Here is a 20298-nt window from a genome sequence, read left to right on the forward strand (position 1 = left end):
CTCAGAGAAGGAGCTTCATAGAAAGACCTTGAAGTTACAGATGACATTTATCCGTTTAGGAGAACATGATTCCAGGGAGTAAATCCAGAAGAATCCTGGAAACCCAGAATTAGATATGAATCTTTTTCCACTGTTTCTGTAGGACTTAATACGTTCCAGAGAGGCCATATTGGGCCCATGGCCATAAGGGGAGGCCGACATGATGGGGGTAAGGCAGGAATAAAGCGAGCTGGGCAGTTATTGTGAAGTTCAGGATTAATAGGAATAGCAGAGGTGGAGTTGGGGTCAGAACAAGGGAGAAGAGAGGTCGTAGGTGTGGAAGGGGGTAGTGGTATAAGAGGGTCAGCCATTTCCTTTGAGGCAACCATTTTAGGTACCCATTACCAGAATGTATAAAGCTCCCACCCTCCCAGGGACGGGATTAAAGAGGCCTGTGGTTAGTGGTTTCGAAAATTGGCCAAGTACTTAATAGGTGCCTCTGAGCTGGTACAAGGTGGGTTTATTAAACCTGCTGTTTATAGTTTTTGGGACTTCGAGGACCAACCCTTGTGGGAAGTTGTTGTTGTTTTAAACTGATTTGTAATACAAGGCTGATGTGACCAACCAATCCAATATAAGTGTGGTGTGATTATTTGGTAGTTTCGAAGGTAAAAAAAAATGAGCGCGGAGAGTAGGAGAAAGAGGGTTAAAAATCGAAGCTCACATGAATCGCGAATACCTCTTATGTCATGATTTCAGAGTAGAAATACAGCAGAAAGCAGAGGAATAAAGTTCAGAGAAGACGCTTCATAGAAAGGCATTGAAGTTACAGATGCCATTTAACCCTTTGGGAGAAAGTGATTCCAGGGAACAAATCCAGAACACGTCTCTGTAGGAATTTCCTGTGTTGTGATTGTGAATCCGCTGCGGTCGCCTCTTCTAACACCGACCATCGGAGATCAGAACTTTTATCACCATCTCTGAGAAATGTCCGGCCACGGTGGTCTCGCCAAACTTCTGCTCTTTCTCGTTCTTTTCTTGCACGGGCCGCAGTGGATTTCATCCTAGATCCATAGAGCTGAATAGGGGAGCGATTTTCCTTCAGTCTGATGTTAATTGATGGTGATGTTTGTCCAACAGCTCCTTTACCACAAGGCACTTTACCGAGTAAATCCCACCAGGACTGTAGCAGGTAAAAGACCCCAATATCCACAGGTGTCCCTTCTAAGTGGGGGGGGAAACTATCACCTCTAATAATCCTCGGACAGTTCTGGGAAACACGGGAAAGTGCCCCTTTATGGAGGTGACAGAAAGTCTGTTTAGTCTCTTTAGCTCCATAGTATCAGCTCTAATCCAATGGTGAGAGAGCGATTTACCCTGAAGAGTCACAAATTGTGGGGTTGTTATAAAATGTTATATTTAAGGTTTTGTGTTGTCTCCTTATAAGAATCACAATGGTTTTTCTTTTTTTTCGCTGAAAGATACAAACGACCCAACTATCACAAACAGGAACCAATGAAACCTGTATGGCTCTTACAGTATGGTTCCGCTCTATTGGCTCCTACACACAGTATAAAGTTCTCACAGTACCGCCATCATCCCCCACACAGTATAATCTTTCCACAGTTCCGCCATCACCAGTTTTTTTTTTTTTTTTACATTTTAACACCTGTTTTTTTTGGCGTTTTTCATGTAAATATATGGAAGCCTATGGAAAATGCTAAAGAAATCATATCCCAAAGAACACTGCACATGGAGACTTTGGCATCAAATAGCTTCTGTCCTGATGTTCTTAAAAACAATCTTTTCTAAAAGCCTCATTCTTCTGTGTGTGAATCAGAGCTGAGATCTAACGTGATAGAAGATTACAGTGCGGGGAAGACGGGAAACCTTCATATAGACGGCCGGTGGGGATGGAGTCAGTGACGGACACTGGCCAAATATGTTTCTAGAGCCGCAGTAGAAGATGAAGATGTCGTCCTCATCATGAAGTAGTTATTTCTCCTGTCCCGTGTAATGAATATCTCCTGCAGTATTGCTAATGCCGATTCCAGTGTCGGTAAATGAGACGAGAATTAGCGTTATGGAAGATGAGTCTATGAGGAACGTATTCAGCTGCCGACTCCGAGGAGGAAACTGCTTGTTGTCTGTGGCCTAAATATATAGGTTTTATTAGTAGATGTAAAGAAGGAAACTAAATACTGTAAAATAATAAATCTCATAGGTTTCCCTTATTATCTCCAGTAATTGTATTATTACACAGGATTTTTATGATGTTACATCGGCTCATCTTCTCATTCAGGTTTCTACAATATCGGATCCTCTCAGTGAAGATCTTCTACAAAAGAGAATTTTCCTGATTTACCCATCAAAGATGGATATGGACAGAGAAAAGATGGCGGAGAGGATGTTACACCTCACCCTAGAGATCCTCTTCCATCTTACTGGAGAGGTGAGAGATCCTGATGACGTCACGTTACTTCATTCTTATCTATGGGAATAACAGATGGACAGAACTGGAGAGGTGAGGACTCTGGAAATGTCTGTAGTGAGATTTATTAATGTGTCTCTCCATAACCAGGATTACACAGTGGTGAAGAAGACCTCTAGTGAGCGCTGTCAGGACCCTGTGTCTGAGGGATGGGGAAGACCCCTGAGCCCAATCATGGGGCCTCCACCTCACCCCCTGATACATGAGGACATCAATGACCAGAAGATCCTAGAACTCACCTACAAGATGATTGAGCTGATGACTGGAGAGGTGACACTGCTGGGAATGCTGGGACATTATACAGTAACGCTATGAAGGGATCGGGGGATGACAGTATCATTGTATGTGTCAGGTTCCTATAAGGTGTCAGGATGTCGCTGTCTATTTCTCCATGGAGGAGTGGGAGTATTTAGAAGGACACAAACATCTCTACAAGAACGTCATGATGGAGGTTCCCCAGCCCCTCACATCACCAGGTAATAGACAGGACTAAATACACACGGCCTATAATGATCTGTATGTAAAGAATGGATTCAGTCCCTGTATGTGTTTCCTCCAGTTCTATCCAGTAAGAAGACAACACCAGAGAGATGTCCCCGTCCTCTTCTTCCACAGGACTGTAAACAAGGAGACCCCAATGTTCCTCAGGATCATCAGGTAGATGGAGAGAAGGTGTCATGAGATCTCCCCTATGATGTGTAGACAGCTGTGAAGGTCTTGTGCTCAGTCTTGTTTTATCCACCAGTATTGTATGTTTTATTCTTGTGTAATGAGAACGTTGGAGATGGCAGGATTAGAGCTGATCATAGATGTGACTTCTCCATCTGTCTGTGACTTTTATAATATTTGTTTCAGGGTGAAGATCTGACCCATATTAATACTACAGAGACATGTGTGAGGGGTGATGAGCGGCGTAAAGAGGAGATTCCTACAGATGACTACCCAGGTGAGTAGTAACCACTAAATGCATAGAAGTCACAGATTCTACTCAGTCATCGGCTGTGGACGCTTTATCGGTGGTGTAGTCCGGTAGTAAAACAATCGTGTGATCACCATTTTGCATCTAGACCACAACATTCTCCTCCACCTAAAACTGTTCAGATGACTTTGGGCATTGAAGGCCTTTATTATAGATCTTACAACCTAGAGCAGTGATGGTGCACCTTTCTGAGACCGAGTGCCCAAACTGCAAGCTAAAACCCAATTATTTATGACGAAGTGCCAACACGTGCCAAATGCCCCATCATGATCCCCTTCATGCACAAATATGCCCCATCATGATCCCCTTCATGCACAAATATGCCCCATCATGATCCCCTTCATGCACAAATATGCCCCATCATGATACCCTTCATGCAGAAATATGTCCCATCATGATCCCCTTCATGCAGAAATATGCCCCATCATGATCCCCTTCATGCAGAAATTGCCCATTCCACCACCTCCATCATTTTTTCCTCCCCATCACCCCATCATTGTCCCTTTCCCCATCACCCCCATCATTGGCCCATGTGTGTGGCCGCTGTGATGTGTGTGTGGGGAGAGGACCAGTGATGGTGAGACGGCCAGTGATGGGGAGAGGGCCAATAATGGGGAGAGAGCCAATGTGTGAGAAGCAGGAAGCTGCAGCTCCGGAACAGTGAGGCGAGGCAGCATGCCAGCTGAGAGGGCTCTGCGTGGCTTCGCTGGCACACGTGCCATAAGTTCGCCATCACTGACCTAGAGAATCCACCTACCCTCTGGGATTAGAAGACGCTGATCGTTACTTGCCCAGATCTATACACTACAAAGCCAAATGACAGCGTACGTAGAATGTGCTGACAAGTTAGAAAGTGACTTGAAGAAAAATATTATGATGGGTCTGTAAGAGAAAGCGGAGGGTAATGATGCTGTTGGCTTCCTAGATCCCTGATATCTTATTGGATGAATCTACCTTCTCTCCCTTCTGTGCTGCTGAATGTGCTCATATGGTCCCTACAAGACCAGGTCCAGTCTTTCTGGCCAAACTTCGCTTTTATGATCAACAACATTAAATGTGCAGTGAGGCCAAGTGTGAATTTCTGTACAATAACAACAGAGTTTCCCTTTATACTAACTTCTCAATTTCTTTTAAAACCGACTAAGTTCAAGGAGGATTGTGATAAACTACATAAAACACATTCCACCTGTGCCATGATATATCTCTAAGCTGAGCGTGGTTGATGCCTGTGATATACATTTATAGGGGTTGTCCACTGTGATGCGGTGCTGTGTCACCAGCACCCAATCAGCACTGGCGTCACTGTCTCCGCCTTCAGACAAAACTGAACATGAAGAGGAAGACAGAGCTGCAGCTCATCCCAGACTTCCTCTTCATATTCAGTTTGTCCGAAGGTGCCGATAGTGACGCCAGCACTCATTGGGCACTGGGCATCACATGTCATTCTACCGCATCACAGCCCCGGTGCAGCGATTGCCAACACTGCTGGAACAGAGCAAGCATGGCAGAGGCGTATAAGTTTTATTTTTTTTATCGGGGCCAAACATTTAGTTTAAGAAATGCTTGTCCTAGTACTGGACAACCCCTTTAATAAATACTATAGATATGCATATATTGCCAAGTTTTTAACACTAAGGTTCGCATACGACTTTAAAATAAAATTGTGTTACATCACAAGTAGTAGCCTTCTTCAAAGTACAAAATTAAAGGAATAGTATGATTGAATAGTGTGATTGTGTACACTTTTGTATATTTTAACATACAAAGGTTAAGTACATATAAAGATCAAATGCATAAAATGATTAAGTACATATAAAGATTAACTACATATACTCACATCATCACCAAGGGGCTTTTAAACCTCAGCCATCTGGAATATCAGAGAAGCAAGCACCAAGACAGAGAACCCCTTGGAAATTCATAACACTGCACGGGCGTCCCCACTTATGCACGTATCACAACACTGTACACGTGTACAGGTACCCAACTCTCTGCTTCTATCCTAGTCATGTTTCTCTGGCCTTAGGCTAGTTTCACACTAGCGTTTTTTGCCAGCAACGCATGCCGCCACTAAGCCCCGCCCCCTGCCCACCCCCTCCAGTCATCTCCGCCTAGTATCGCACACGGCTGCATGTGATCTGCACACTCTATCTTTAGCATAGGGTGCGCTGACCATGCGCTAGTAGAATTTAGCGTTCGCTGCGGCCTTGCGCCGGTGCGCGCCGAACGCACCATGTTGCATTTTGGCGTGCTCAGAGCACCATCAAAAGGGCGCAGCGCATGCTAAATTCTAGTAGCGCACGGTCTGCGCACCCTATGCTAAAGATAGGGTGTGCAGATCGCATGCAGCCGTGTGCGATACTAGGCGGAGATGACCGGAGGGGGCAGGGCTTAGCGGCGCGTGCGCTGCTGGCAAAAAACGCTAGTGTGAAACTAGCTTTATATAGTGATTTACACTATGTAACTCTGGTTTCACCTTCCCCTTCCAGAAGCCAGCTTTTAAGATAAGATGAAACAGATACCAGGCGAGCATCAAACAATGGGCCATAAACTCTGAATATAAAAGCCACAAGGATTAGATAAGTCCACCACAGACAGAGGTTAAATAAACCTAAATGTTTTACAAAAACAAACAACAAACATAGAGAAACGTAGAACTGTTTGTGAGGTGAAGGCTTTCAGACAATGAGTAAACAGTTCTCAAGATTGTGTCACTGTGAGTATTGTCTGTCTGTAAATGTGTGACCAGCAATGCTGCTCTGTAATGGTCTGAATGCATTCTGTATATTTCAATATACTGATATATGAATTGCTAAACGTCTATGTGTATGGCTGGGTAGAGTATTCAGGGGCACGAGTACGCTTAAGGAGATGATCAAATCGATGATGAAGCCATACTGTGCCTTCGATTTGTACAGTGTTGGATGATGCAGAGTTAGCAGCGTTCCAGCCACCTGGGCTGATCCTAACACTTGCTTGAAAAGGAAAAATCTGCCGCCCTGTGTCTGCGTAATGTCACTACACCGCGGGCTCTCTTCTATTGCAAAAAAAGAATGATGATATCCAACGTGTTCCTGAGGCTTTGGTGTCTCTCGTTAGGAATCCCTTGTTTTTTGCAACAGAAGAGGGCCTGCCATGTATTGACATCACGCAGACATAGGGCGGCAGCTTTTTCCTTTTCAAGCAGTTGTCAGGATCAAAGCAGCCAGCTGGAATGCTGCTGACTCTGCTTCATCCAACATAGTACAAATCCTGGACACAGTATGGCGTCATCATTGATTTGATCAAGTGTATGTGTGCCCCAGGCTACTCTACCCAGCCACACATGTAGACGTAGACAGGGGCGTAACTACTTGGGCTGCAGGGGTCGCAGCTGCGACGGGGCCCAGAATGATTAGGGGCCCACCCCAGGTGCAGCCGGCAGGGGGGCGCAGTAGGGCTACCTACTGCGGTAGTCTGCAATGTCTCCCCCGGTGGCTGCATTCTGCAGCAACCCAGACTGGGAGTCGGCTCTTCTCTGTGCTGGCTGTCAAGCTGACAGTCGACACAGAGAAGCTGCAGCATGCCGGCTCCCAGAGATCAATTGTACTTGCTTCTTACAGCGAGTACAATTGAAGCTCCATAGTCTATTATGGAGTTGGTTTTTTTATGTGATGTCACCAGAAGGGGCGTGGCCTCCTTCAGTCCAGTGAGGCTCCCGAGTCCCGTAGCAGGAAGTTGCCTTTTGCTGAGGCTGCTGGAGAAGAGAAGCAGGAAATGAGGGGTTGCACCATGGAGCCGTGAGAAGAGAGGACCGAGGGGTTGCACTATGGAGCCGTGTGAGGTGAGGACTGAGGGTTTGCACCATGGACCCTTGTACAAATGTGAATGAGGATGCAAGATTCTGTGTGATTGCTCTGAAGATGTATTTTGGAAATGGGTTGATGTTACTTGAGTGGGGCTGCATAGGGAATCTTATGATGAGGTGCTGTGTGGGGAATGGGAGGATGATGAGGGTCTGTGGGAAAGGGGAGGATGAAGAGGGTGTCTGTGGGGAATGGGGGGATGATGAGAGGCTGTGTGGGGAGAAGGGAGGATGATTAGGGACTGTGGGGAGAAGGGGGATGATTAGGGGCTGTGTGGGGAATTGGGGGGATGATTAGGGGCTGTGTGGTAAATTGGGGGATGATTAGGGGCTGTGTGGGGAATTGGGGGAATGATTATGGGCTGTGTGAGGAATTGGGGGGATGATTAGGGGCTGTGTGGGGAATTGGGATGATGGGGGGATGTGTGGGAAGTTGGGATGATGAGGTGCTGTGTGGAGAATGGGAGGATGATAAGGGGCTGTGTGGGGAATGGGAGGATTTAATGTGTGGGGAGATTTGGAGTGGGATTGGGAGATTAAATGTGTGGGTGGAGATTTGGAGGGGTGGGAATGTTTAATGTGGATGGGGAGATTTGGAGGGGGTGGGGGTGTTCAATGTGTGTGGGAAGATTTGAAGTGGGTATGGGGGGATTTAATGTGTGGGGAGATTTCGAGTGGGGATGGGGGGATTTAATGTGTGTGGGGAGATTTCGAGTGGGATTGGGGGATTTAATGTGTGGGAGGAGATTTGGAGGGGGTGGGGGTGTTCAATGTGTGTGGAAAGATTTGAAGTGGGGATGGGGGATTTAATGTGTGGGGGAGATTTGAGAATGCAAAATGGGAGATGCAGGGCATGTATGAGGAAACAGGATGGGGAAATGGGTGCAGATAGAGTATGGTGAGTGGGGATGGGTGCTGACATTATGGGGAGCAAATGGGGGAATGTATGCGGACCCAGTATCAGTATTGATGTGAATAGAGTATGGGGAGTTAGGGTGATGTGTGCAGACACAGTGGGGTTATATGTTAGGGGTATGTGTGAGCAGGCAGTATAGAAAGTGAGGGGGTAAATATACGAGGAGACAGTATGGTGAACGGGGGGATGTGAGAGGAGACAGTATAAGGAGGGAGGGGAATAGTGTGAGGAGACAGGAATGGGGGGAGAAAAGTGAGTTGGCAGAGAATAGAATCTGAGTAGTGGGGGCGTATTACAGGGCAGTATTAGGTCAGACTATACAACATTGCAACAAATCTATGGTGTGCGAAATGAATAGGGAAAATGTGAATTTGGGTGGAAAATATTTTGGCATGGGGGGGTGGGGCCCATTTGAAAGTTCACACCGGGGCTCATAACTTTGTAGTTACGCCACTGCATGTAGACATTCATTAATTCGTATATCGGTGTCATTTGTGTGTGTAGCGCATATCTACTGTATATATTTATTGCATTTCTACCCATTACGCATGATGACAAGCAGCTGCGTCCACATATGCAGCTTTATAACACTGACACGCAGTGGTAGTGCCAGTGCATTCATCAAATTTGTGTCGCTGTAATATATATTTATTTATATCTGCATGTTGGAATGGCTCGAACCCTGGTTTCATGGATTCCCTTCACTTTATAAATTCCTTTATGCTTTTGATCCTAAGGAATTCAGATTACTGCACAATCTCTCCTGAAATGGGGGCACTAATACTTTCTGTACTATTCTGGTCAGGACTCATAGTAGCTCCAATGGTCCAACATGAATGAGTACAACTACGGTTTAATGTTGACGTTCTCCCTCAAAAATACGTTGTTGTTGGAGATGGCCCAGGAGGTCCCTTCCAACTCTACGATTCTATGATTCCATGTAGCATGTTTTATTCTTTGTCGATTGGTTAACAGTTCTTCATTTTGTATGATTTGTGGTCGGATCGGCCTGCTTCACTTATGTGAGTCTGTAACTCCCTGATAGTCTTTAAAAAGGTTTCCATTACCTCTTCCAAATGCCCGAGACTGGTTTGACGACAAAATTTATTGGGGACGTTGTTCGTGTCACCTGGCAGCTCAAAAGATTGCTACCATGAAGAGGTTTGGCTCTATCTACTCCATTTTCTAGATCCAAGGGATTGTCTTGCTCATCATCCATTAACCCTTCTACATGGATCTGGACTTGCAAAGACTTCTAGTCTTGGGCCATGCTGTTGCCTGCTGTTTTGTGGTGTGAAATATCTAGAAGAATAGATTAGTTGAGTCAGAACCAGGAGAGGAGAGAAAATACAAAGTCAGAAGACGCAAGAGTAGTCCGTAAACGGGACGGGTTCACAACAGGAAGCAAATACACAAGCTGGGAGCTGAGGACTGAACCAGAGGAGGCCAAGGCTGTATCTGACAGGTTTCGTTAATATTCTTCGAGCTTTAGTAGGGTGTGGTACTTTCCAATTGGCTGAAGCAGGAAGCGGATTACTTCAACTTGACAGCACACTCACCCATACTGTCAGGCTGGACGGTACTACTGGTCCCAGGCACCATAATCTTAGTGATTTAACAGTGCCTGTTTCGCCTAGAGCATCTGTTTCTAACGCCTCCTCCATCACCTCTGCTACCTGCTGAATGAATAAGATGGCACCTGATGACAGAAGTAGACATCGCAGGAGCAGATCCTAGAGAAAATGGGACACACCGTTTGCGGAAGCCCTAATATGACAAAATGGCAGAAATCTAGAGCAGTATAAATCCTCATAAAGTGACTCCAATTCGGAAATTATAACCCCCAGTGAATTATCCATAGGTGTAGTGACTATTTTGACTTCATAGGCACTTTGGGAAATTAACTTGCAGTGAATGTTGGAGAGTGAAAATTTCAAATATGCCACTATATTGCCCAGCACATAGTACCCAGTGCTCCAGGAGAAAGACACATTGTAAACTAAGTGGGATCTTCTCATTATGGTGATAGCATGGATGCTAAATGTGGTTTGGGCTCACTGCAAAGCTCAAAAGCAAGGGGGAGATTTGAATTTGGGAGAGCGGATATTGCTGGATTGGTTTATGGAATCCATGTTGCTTTTCAAGAGTCTTTGCGCTACTAATAATGTGGACACCCGTTTTCCTCTGACAGATGATGGAACTGAGTGGAGACTTGTTTTTTTTTGTGAGATGAGAAATTTTTATTTGTTTAATTCACACTTACATACAATTTTAGGTGGCTTTTAATTCCATATTTGGGAGGGAGAATGAACAAAAACAGTTGAACAACTCTCAACTGGTTCATCCTCTAAGTTTTTCTATTAGACTGTGAACTGTCATCGTTTTGGTCAATCATTCAATATTTTTGCATAACTTGCCATTTTTACAGACAGTTTAAGTACAAATTTTCAAAAATATAAAATTCAGGGATATTTTATTCAAAAGTAATTTTTTTTATCTTTGCAGATGACAGTACCAGGAGATCAGAGGGACAGCTGTCGTCTTCAATTTTTGAATCAGATGATCTCGAAATCCCACAGGATGCAACTGAATTGAATGCCATTACTTCAGAGATACCATCATCCCTTCACAGCAAAGATCTGTCATCTGATCCTTTGAAACAGGTCCTGTGTTCTGATTTATTACGGACTACAAAGGAAAATGAAAGTCACAAGATAAGCATTAAAACACAATCTGCTCCTAAAGAAAAGAAGTCATTTTCACTTTCAGAATATGGAAATGGTTTTCCCCTTAAAAAGTTGTTTCTTAAACATCAAAAAATTCAAACAACGGAGAAAAGATTTTCTTGTTCCAAGTGTGGGAAATGTTTTGAACAGAAAGCGCATCTTGTTAGTCACCAGAGAACTCACACAGGGGAGAAGCCTTTTTCCTGTTCAGAATGTGAGAAATGCTTTAAACAGAAATCACATCTTGTTATACACCAGAGAACTCACACAGGGGTGAAACCTTTTTCCTGTTCAGAATGTGTGAAGTGTTTTAATCATAAGTCAGATTTGGTTAAGCACCAGAGAACCCATACAGGGGAGAAGCCTTTTTCCTGTTCAGAATGTGGGAAATATTTTAACCATAAATTTAATCTTGTTACACACCAGAGAACTCACACAGGGGAGAAGCCTTTTTTCTGTTCAGAGTGTGGGAAATGTTTTACACAGAAATCAAATTTTGTTAAGCACCAGAAAACTCACACAGGGGAGAAGCCTTTTTCCTGTTCAGAATGTGAGAAGTGTTTTAACCAGAAGTCAGATTTGGTAAAGCACCAGAGAACCCACACAGGGGAGAAGCCGTTTTCCTGTTCAGAATGTGGGAAATATTTTAACCATAAATGTAATCTTGTTACACACCAGAGAACTCACACAGGGGAGAAACCTTTTTCCTGTTCAGAATGTGGGAAATGTTTTAAGCATAAATCAGATTTTGTTATGCACCAGAGAACTCACACAGGTGAGAAGCCTTTTTCATGTTCAGAATGTGGGAAATGTTTTAACCGGAAAGCGCATCTGGATGGCCACCAGAGAACTCACACAGGGGAGAAGGCATTTACATGTTCAGAATGTGGGAAATGTTTTAATCAGAAATCATATTTTGTTAGTCACAAAAGAATTCACAGAGGGGAGAAGCCTTTTTCATGTGATTAATGTGGAAAATATTTTACACAGAAAGTAACTTTTAATAAACATCAGAACAGTCACAGTTGAGAAGCCTTTTCCATGTTCAGAATGTTGGAAATGTTCAGAATGTTGGAAATGTTTTAATCAATAATTGTATTTTCTTAAAGTGGTTGTTTACTATTAAGGCAGTCCCTTTCCATTCCTCATTTTTTGGCTTTGTTAACCCCTTTCTCACCTTGGACGTATCAATACATCATTGTAACCTGGGTCATAGTGACATCCTGGTGATTTTGCTCTCACACGGCCTGTGCATGAGTGATCACTGCCTGGAGTAAGCTGATTCTGACAGCTGACACCCAACACTCAGTGCCAGGAGTGGTGCCGCATCGCTCCTTTAACCCACTAAGTGACGTGATCGAACTCACAGCAGGCAGCGGGAAGACTGCCTCTTTGTCTTTGAATCAGAGACCCCAAAACATCATTGTAGGGTTCCGATTGTTGCCATGGTGAATGTCGTGACGATGACCAGAGCTAGCAAATTTGCTTGATCATGCTCAGAGTTTAATTGGCAACTTTGTCTGTCAGAGCAGCATTGACTGTTTGTATAGCATAGGGATGCTCCTACATCACCATGTTACACAAGCAATCAGCCTGGAAAAAATGAAAGTCCCATAGTGGGACAAAGTAAAAAAAAAAAAAAAAGTTTATAAAAATATAAAAAAAAATAAAAATATATTGTAACTAAATAAATATTTTAATGAAAAAAATAAGCAATAAAAGTACACATATTTGGTATTGTCACGTCCAGAATGAACCCCTTTAGTGAACACCATAAAAAATAAATAAAAAACAAGTAAAAAAAAAAATCAATGCTTTATCATCATACCGTTGAAGGAAAGGTGGAACACAACGCAATCAAAAAGACAAATATAAATAAACATGGTACCACTGAAAATGTCATATTTACCACAAAAAAGAAGCCATCATACAGCTCCATCAGCGGAAAAATAAAGGTTACAGCTCTCAGAATAAAGCAGTGCAAAAATAATATTTTCTTCTATATATTTGTTTTTGAGTGAAAGCGCCAAAACATAAAAAAGATAAAACTGGCATCGCTGTAATCATACTGACTGGAAAAATAAACCTGCCTTATCAATTTTACCACACGTGGAGCAACATAGCAAAAAAAGAATCTTTTTTTCTTCCTCCCAAAAATCAGAATAGAAAGCGATCAAAGAGTGTCATGTGTCTGATAATGGTACTAATACAAACGTAAACTTGTCTTGCGAAAAACATGCCCTTTCATGATATGGTGACGCAAAAACTAGTTTTTGCAGTAAAAAGCATTTTTGTTAGTGTTTGACAGCAGCCAAAGAAAAGAACGATATAAATCTGATATTACTGTAATAACACTAAACCGAAGAATAAAGTTGCCTAATCACTTACACAGCATGAGAAATAACATAAAAAAATGCATAAAACCAATTCTTCACCTGCTGTTTTGTTCATTCTGTCTCCCAAAGATCGCAGTAAGGCTTTGCTCACATTTATCTTGCACTCTGCGCTGAGCGCTTACACCAATGTAAATCTCTGAAATATGTGATTCAGACAGAACCCCAGCAGAATATTCCCTATAGTGAGGAAGATGGAGGCACTGTGGACACCATATGACCTGTGAGCCGGCGGTGTCCGCCATTTAGGACTGCATAAAAGTGCCGTCGGCCACAGTTTTATGCATCTCTGAAAAGAAGGACAATGCTGAACAGAGGCCAGAGTTCAAAATAACTCTTCTGCTGCATTAGAGTGAATGGATCCCTCGGGGGTTTCATCTGAATCTCATCACTTGGAGATTTAGATGGAAATCCCAGTGTAAGAGCTCAGCGTAGAGCGCTGGATAAATGTGATCCCAAACGTTATGTAAAATGTTTCCAATAAAAGCTTTAAATCAATCCACAAAAAAAGCAAGTCCCACTTGGGTCTGTCATCTGTTAATGGAAACATAGGGGCCTTCCACGTTATTGGTAGCACAAAGGCTCTAGAATAGTGAAATGGCTCCTCACTTATCCAAAGAAATTCAGCAAATTCTGCACTTCCAAATCCAAATGCCCCCCTCCATTCTGAGCCCCACAGTGTACCTAAACCACATATAATATCCATGTTTGGCATTTCTGAAGCAACGAGAGCCCGCGTAACTAATGGGTGTGTTTCTCGAGAAGCATGAGGTGGGCATAACGTACTGGTGACTGCAACGTACTGGTCACTACAACGGCAGTTTGCAATTTTCACTAGGCAACATTCATTGCTGCTTGTTTATAGAAACCACTAATGGAGTCAAAATTGTCACTGCACCTGTAGATAAATTCCAAGAGTGGTATATTTTCCAAAATGGGGTCACTTGAGGGAGATTCTGCTCTTCTAGCAATTAGGAGCTCTGTATATGGAGTCCGCAAAGCAGTACTGTATAGCCATATAAGAGATATTGCCACCTTCAATAGAACTTGTGGGACAAACTATAATGCCATTTTTACTCACTACTTGTGTGAAAAAGTAAAATCTGGGGCTAAAACAAAACTTTGGTGTGAAAAATGTAGTTTTTTCTTCACTGCCCAATGATATAAAATTTTGTGACACACCTGTGGTGTCAACATGATCACTACTGTCTCTTGAGGGGAATTTTCACTGTTAACCCCTTACTGCCATCAGACGTACTATCCTGTCCATGTGCCCTGGGACTTAATTTCCAGGGACGGGATAGTACGTCATAGCGATCAGCGGCGCCCACGTGCTGAGCGCCGCTGATCGCGGCAGGGTGTCAGCTGATTATCACAGCTGACACCCGGCACAATGTGTCAGGAGCGGTCACGGACCGCCCCCGACACGTTAACCCCTTGTACACCGTGATAAAAAACATGATCGCGGTGTACCGGGGGTTAGAGGGAAGCATCGGCAGGGAGGGGGCTCCCTCTGTGCTTCCCTGAGCCCCCCACGGCAGCGCAATGTGCAGCGCTGCTGCGGGGGGCTCCTTCCCTACAGGCCCCCGGATCCAAGATGGCAACGGGGATCTTCGGGGGCCTGCAGGGAGCTGACTTCCTCACTGCCAGCAAAGCGCAGGCATGAGGAAGCCTGCAGCACTGCCTGTGACAGATCGCTGATCTGTCACAGTGATCTGTGATGTGACAGATCAGTGATCTGTCATAGGACAGTGATGTCCCACCTGGGACAATGTAATACAGTTAAAAAAAAAAAAAAGTGTAAAAATAATTTTAAAAAATCGCTAAATAAATCAGTAAAAAAAAAAAAAATTCCCCAATAAATTCTTTTTTTGAAAATAAAAAAAACCAATAAAAGTACACATTTGGTATCGCTGCATCTGTAACGACCCGCTCTATAAAACTGTCCCATTAGTTAACCCCTTTAGCGAACCCCTTAAAAAATAAAAATAAAAAACGAAGCAAAAAATAATGATTTATTATCATACCACCGAACAAAAAGTGCAATAAACGCGCAATCAAAAAGACGCATATAAATATCCATGGTACCGCTGAAAACGTCAGCTTGTCCCGTAAAAAACGAGCCACCATACAGCGTCATCCGCAAAAAATAAAAAAAGTTATAGCTCGCAGAATAAAGCGATGCAGAAATAATTATTTTTTATATAAAATAGTTTTCATTGCATAAAACTGACAAAACATAAAAAAAGACCTAAATGAGGTATCACTGTAACCATACTGACCCGAAGAATAAAACCGCTTTATCAATTTTACCGCACGCGAAACGGTGTAAACGCACCCCCCCAAAAGAAATTCATGAAACGCTGGTTTTAGTTCATTCTGCGTCCCAAAAATCGGAATAAAAAGCGATCAAAAAATGTCACGTGCCCGAAAATGGTACCAATAAAAACGTCAACTCGTCCCCCAAAAAATAAGACCTCACATGACTCGGTGGGTCAAAATATGATCATGTTTGTGGAAAAAATACGATTTTTTTATTTTCACGCCCGGGCGTTATAAACTTCTGTGAAGCACTGGGGGGTTCAAAGTGCTCACCACACATCTAGATAAGTTCCTTGGGGGGTCTAGTTTCCAAAATGGTGTAATTTGTGGGGGGTTTCCACTGTTTTGGTACATCAGGGGTTTTCCAATTGCGACATGGTGTCCGATCTCAATTCCAGCCAAAAACGTCAAATGGCGCTGCTTCCCTTCCGAGCTCTGCCATGCTCCCAAATAGTGGTTTACCCCCACATATGGGGTATCAGCGTACTCAGGACAAATTGCACAATAACTTTTAGGGTCATGTTACCCTTGGAAAAATAAAAATTGGGGGTGAAAAGATCATTTTTGTGGAAAAAATATGATTTTTTAATTGTACCGCTGTACGTTATAAACTTCTGTGAAGCCCTTGTGGGTTCAAAGTTCTCACCACATATCTAGATAAGTTCCTTGGGGGGGGTCTAGTTTCCAAAATGGGGTCACTTGTGGGGGGTTTCCACTGTTTAGGTACATCAGGGGCTCTCCAAATGCGACATGGCGTCCGATCTGAATTCCAGCCTATTTTGCATTGAAAAAGTCAAACGGCGCTCCTTCCCTTCTGAGGTCTGCCATGCGCTGAAACAGTGGTTCCCCCCCACATATCAGGTATCAGTGTACTCAGGACAAATTGCACAATAACTTTTGCAGTCCAATTTCTCCTGTTACCCTTGGTAAAATAAAAAAAATTGAACCTGAAGTATTTTTTTTGTGAAAAAAAGTTAAATGTTCATTTTTTTTTAAATATTCAAAAACTTCCTGTGACGCACCTAAAGGGTTAATAAACTTCTTGAATGTGGTTTTGAGCACCTTAAGGGGTGCAGTTTTTAGAATGGTGTCACTTTTGGGTATTTTCTATCATATAGACCCCTCAAAGTGGCTTCAAATGTGATGTAAAAATGAGAAATAGCTGGTCAATTTTTAACCCTTATAACTTCCTAACAAAAAAAAAAATTTGGTTCCAAAATTGTGCTGATGTAAAGTAAACATGTGGGAAATGTTATTTATTAAGTTTTTTGTGTGCCGTATCTCTGTGATTTAAGGGCATAAAAACTCAAATTTGGAAAATTGTGAAATTTTCAAAATTTTCACCAAATTTCCGTTTTTTCACAAACGCAAGTTATATGAATAAAATTTTACCACTATCATGAAGTACAATATGTCACGAGAAAACAATGTCAGAATCACCGGGATCCATGGAAGCGTTTCAGAGTTATAACCTCATAAAGGGACAGTGGTCAGAATTGTAATAATTGGCCCGGTCATGAACGTGCAAACCACCCTTGGGGCTTAAGGGGTTAAGGCACATCAGGGGCTCTCCAAACGCGACATGGCATCTGCTAATTCTTCCAGCAAATTTTGCATTCAAAAAGTCAAATGGCGCTCTTTCCCTTCTGAACTCTGCTGTACACCCAAATAGTGGTTTTCCTCCACATATTGGGTATTGTCATGCTCAGGAGGAATTGCCTAACAAATTTTGGGGTCCATTTTCTTCTTGTAAACCTTGTGAAAATAAAATGTTCATTTTTTTTTTTCCACATTTCAAAAATTCCTGTGAGGGACCTAAAGGGTTAATAATCTTCTTGAATGTGGTTTTGAGCAGCTTGAGGGGTGCAGCTTTTAGAATGGTGTCACTTTTGGGTATTTTCTGTCATATAGACACCTCAAAGTCACTTCAAATGTGAGGTGATACCCAGAAATATGGTTTTGTAAATTTTTTCGAAAAAGGAGAAATTGCTGGTCTACTATAATATATAGGTCACCCTTATAACTTCCTAACAAAAAAAAATGTTTCAATTATTGTGCTGATGTAAAGTAGCAATGTGGGAAATGTTATTAACTATTTTGTGTAACATCTCTCAGATTTTAGGGCATAAAAATTAAAACGTTGAAAATTGCTATTTCTGTTTTTTTTCATAATTAAACGCAAGTTATATCAAAGTTTTTACTGCTATCATGAATTACAATATGTCACGAAAAAAACGTCTTTTTGGCTTATACTATTTGTATATTGTTTTCGAAAATTCAATAAAAAAATCTGTTTAAAAAAAAAACAAAACTGAAAGTCTCCACTTTGGTGCTGGTAAAAAGGAAAAAAAAAATCTTTTAAATCTTCTGCCTGAGCAAGTGTGAACGAGCTGAGTGTGACCTGAGTGTAAGTGCGAACTGTGGTAAGTGTGTGACTTGAGATTCAGTGACTTTGGATTCAGGGAGTTTCCAATGGAGGTATTACTGAATTGCTGTTATATTTTATTAGTACTTTTTATTTATTTTTGCTTATCTTTTTGTCTGGTGCAATCCCCATTAGGATGTGCTCCACTAGTGCCAATGCCATCCAGTGCACATCTTGCCGCATGTATGAAATCCTTGAACAGCCGGTCGAGGGTGCATACTGCTGTGCGAGATGTGAGCACGTTGTGCATTTGGAAGCCCAGATACTGGATCTAAATGTGCAGCTGGCAACACTGAGATCCATAGACAACATGAAAATGAGTCTTCTGCTCACTGAGCAGACGCTCAATGGGATAGATGAGGGGGGGATGCTAGGTTGGAGCTGCAGGACAATGAAGCAGCTAGCTGGGTGACAGAAGGCGGGGTAGAGGGAAGAGCACCAGGGAGGCTAGTCCTGATCTGGCACACCCCAATACGTTTGCTAAGTTGGCAGATGAGGGGAGTGTTAGTTCATTAGTAGCACTGCTGCAGCAAGGCTTGTCCTCTGAAAGCCGGAGGAGTGTCTGCTCCAGTAAGGGGGAAATAGGAGAGCAGGGCAGGCCAGACAGGTTCTGGTAGTGGGAGACTCAATTATTAGGGGAACAGATTGTGACAGATTGCCCTAAGACAGGGATCGTCGAACGGTGTTGCTGCCTACCTGGCGCTCGAGTCCGACACATCGCTGATCGGGTTGACAGATTACTGGGAGGGGCTGGTGAGGATCCAGCAGTCATCGTGCATATTGGCACAAATGACAAAGTTAGAGGTAGGTGGAAGGTCCTTAAAGATGATTTCAGGGAATTAGGCTGTAAGCTTAAAGCAAGGACCTCCAAGGTGGTATTTTCGGAAATACTTCCTGTGCCACGCCAGAGAGGCAACGGGAGATTAGGGAGGTTAATATGTGGCTCAGGAATTGGTGTAGGAAGGATGGGTTTGGGTTCCTGCAGAACTGGGCCGACATCTCAGTTGGCTACAGGTTCTACACTAGGGATGGGCTGCACCTCAATGGGGAGGGTGCAGCTGTGCTGGGGGAGAAAATGGCTAGAAGGTTGGAGGAGTGTTTAAACTAGGGACGAGGGGGAGGGTATTCCTTTTAAAGGAGAGGAAGACAGTGCAGATAGAGACCTGGGCGCAAATAATTACATTGGGGGTGGGGGTGGCATGGGGGGTGGGGTTAGAACAGTTAATAATTTAAGAAAGAATAGAGGTACAGAGAGATACATAAAGTGCATGTATACTAATGCCAGAAGCCTCGCCAACAAAATGGAGGAATTGGAGTTAATGTTGTTGGAACATAATTATGACATGGTGGGGATATCTGAGACATGGCTGGATGAGAGCCATGACTGGGCCGTTAATTTACAGGGCTATAGTCTGTTCAGAAATGACCGTACAAATAAGCGAGGGGGAGGCGTGTGTTTATATGTAAAATAATCCTTAAAACCCATCCTGCGTGATAATATATGAGAATCTAATGAAAATGTAGAGTCCCTGTGGGTGGAGATAAGGAGAGGGGGGAAAAATAATAAATTACTGATAGGGGTTTGTTATAAATCTCCAAAAATAATGGAAGCAACTGAGAATATCCTCATAAAGCAAATAGATGAAGCTGCGACTCAAGGAGAAGTCATTATTATGGGGGACTTCAACTACCCTGAAATACATTGGGGAACTGAAACCTGCAGTTCCAGCAAAGGTAATAGGCTTTTGATAACTATGAGAGACAATTACCTTTCACAACTGGTTCAGGACCCAACAAGAGGGGGGGCAATGCTAGACCTAATATTAACCAACAGGCCAGACCGCATATCAAATGTAAGGGTTGGGGGTCACTGGGGTAATAGTGATCACAGAATAATACGTTGTCATGTATCCTTTAATAAGATGTGTAGTAGAGGGGTTACAAGGACACTAAACTTCAGGAAGGCAAATTTCCAACGGATGAGAGATGATCTTGGTGCAATTAACCGGGACGATAAAAATACACAAAGAAAATGGGAGACGTTTATTAGCATCCTGAATAGGACCTGTGCACAATATATACCGTATGGGAATAAACATGCGAGAAATAGGAGGAAACCACTATGGCTAAATAGAGCTGTAGGGGGCGCAATAAGAGATAAAAATAAAGCATTTAGAGAATTAAAGCAAGTAGGTAGTGATGAGGCATTAAATAAATACAGAA

General features: G+C 43.0%; 1 protein-coding gene across 1 annotated transcript; it reads left to right on the top strand.

Annotated features, from left to right (window-relative positions):
* The first annotated feature begins 388 nt into the window (after positions 1-388).
* LOC141059334 (uncharacterized) lies at positions 389-17943 on the top strand. The gene is made up of 6 exons (XM_073555661.1): positions 389-436; positions 2561-2740; positions 2823-2946; positions 3030-3127; positions 3326-3416; positions 10715-17943. The coding sequence occupies exons 1-6, from the start codon at positions 389-391 to the stop codon at positions 11902-11904; spliced, it is 1731 nt and encodes a 576-aa protein (XP_073411762.1). The 3' UTR covers positions 11905-17943.
* Positions 17944-20298: the final 2355 nt, after the last annotated feature.

Source organism: Dendrobates tinctorius, unplaced genomic scaffold (assembly GCF_039654945.1).
Source record: "Dendrobates tinctorius isolate UK_male_01 unplaced genomic scaffold, ASM3965494v1 ptg000226l, whole genome shotgun sequence".
Lineage (NCBI taxonomy): Eukaryota > Metazoa > Chordata > Amphibia > Anura > Dendrobatidae > Dendrobates > Dendrobates tinctorius.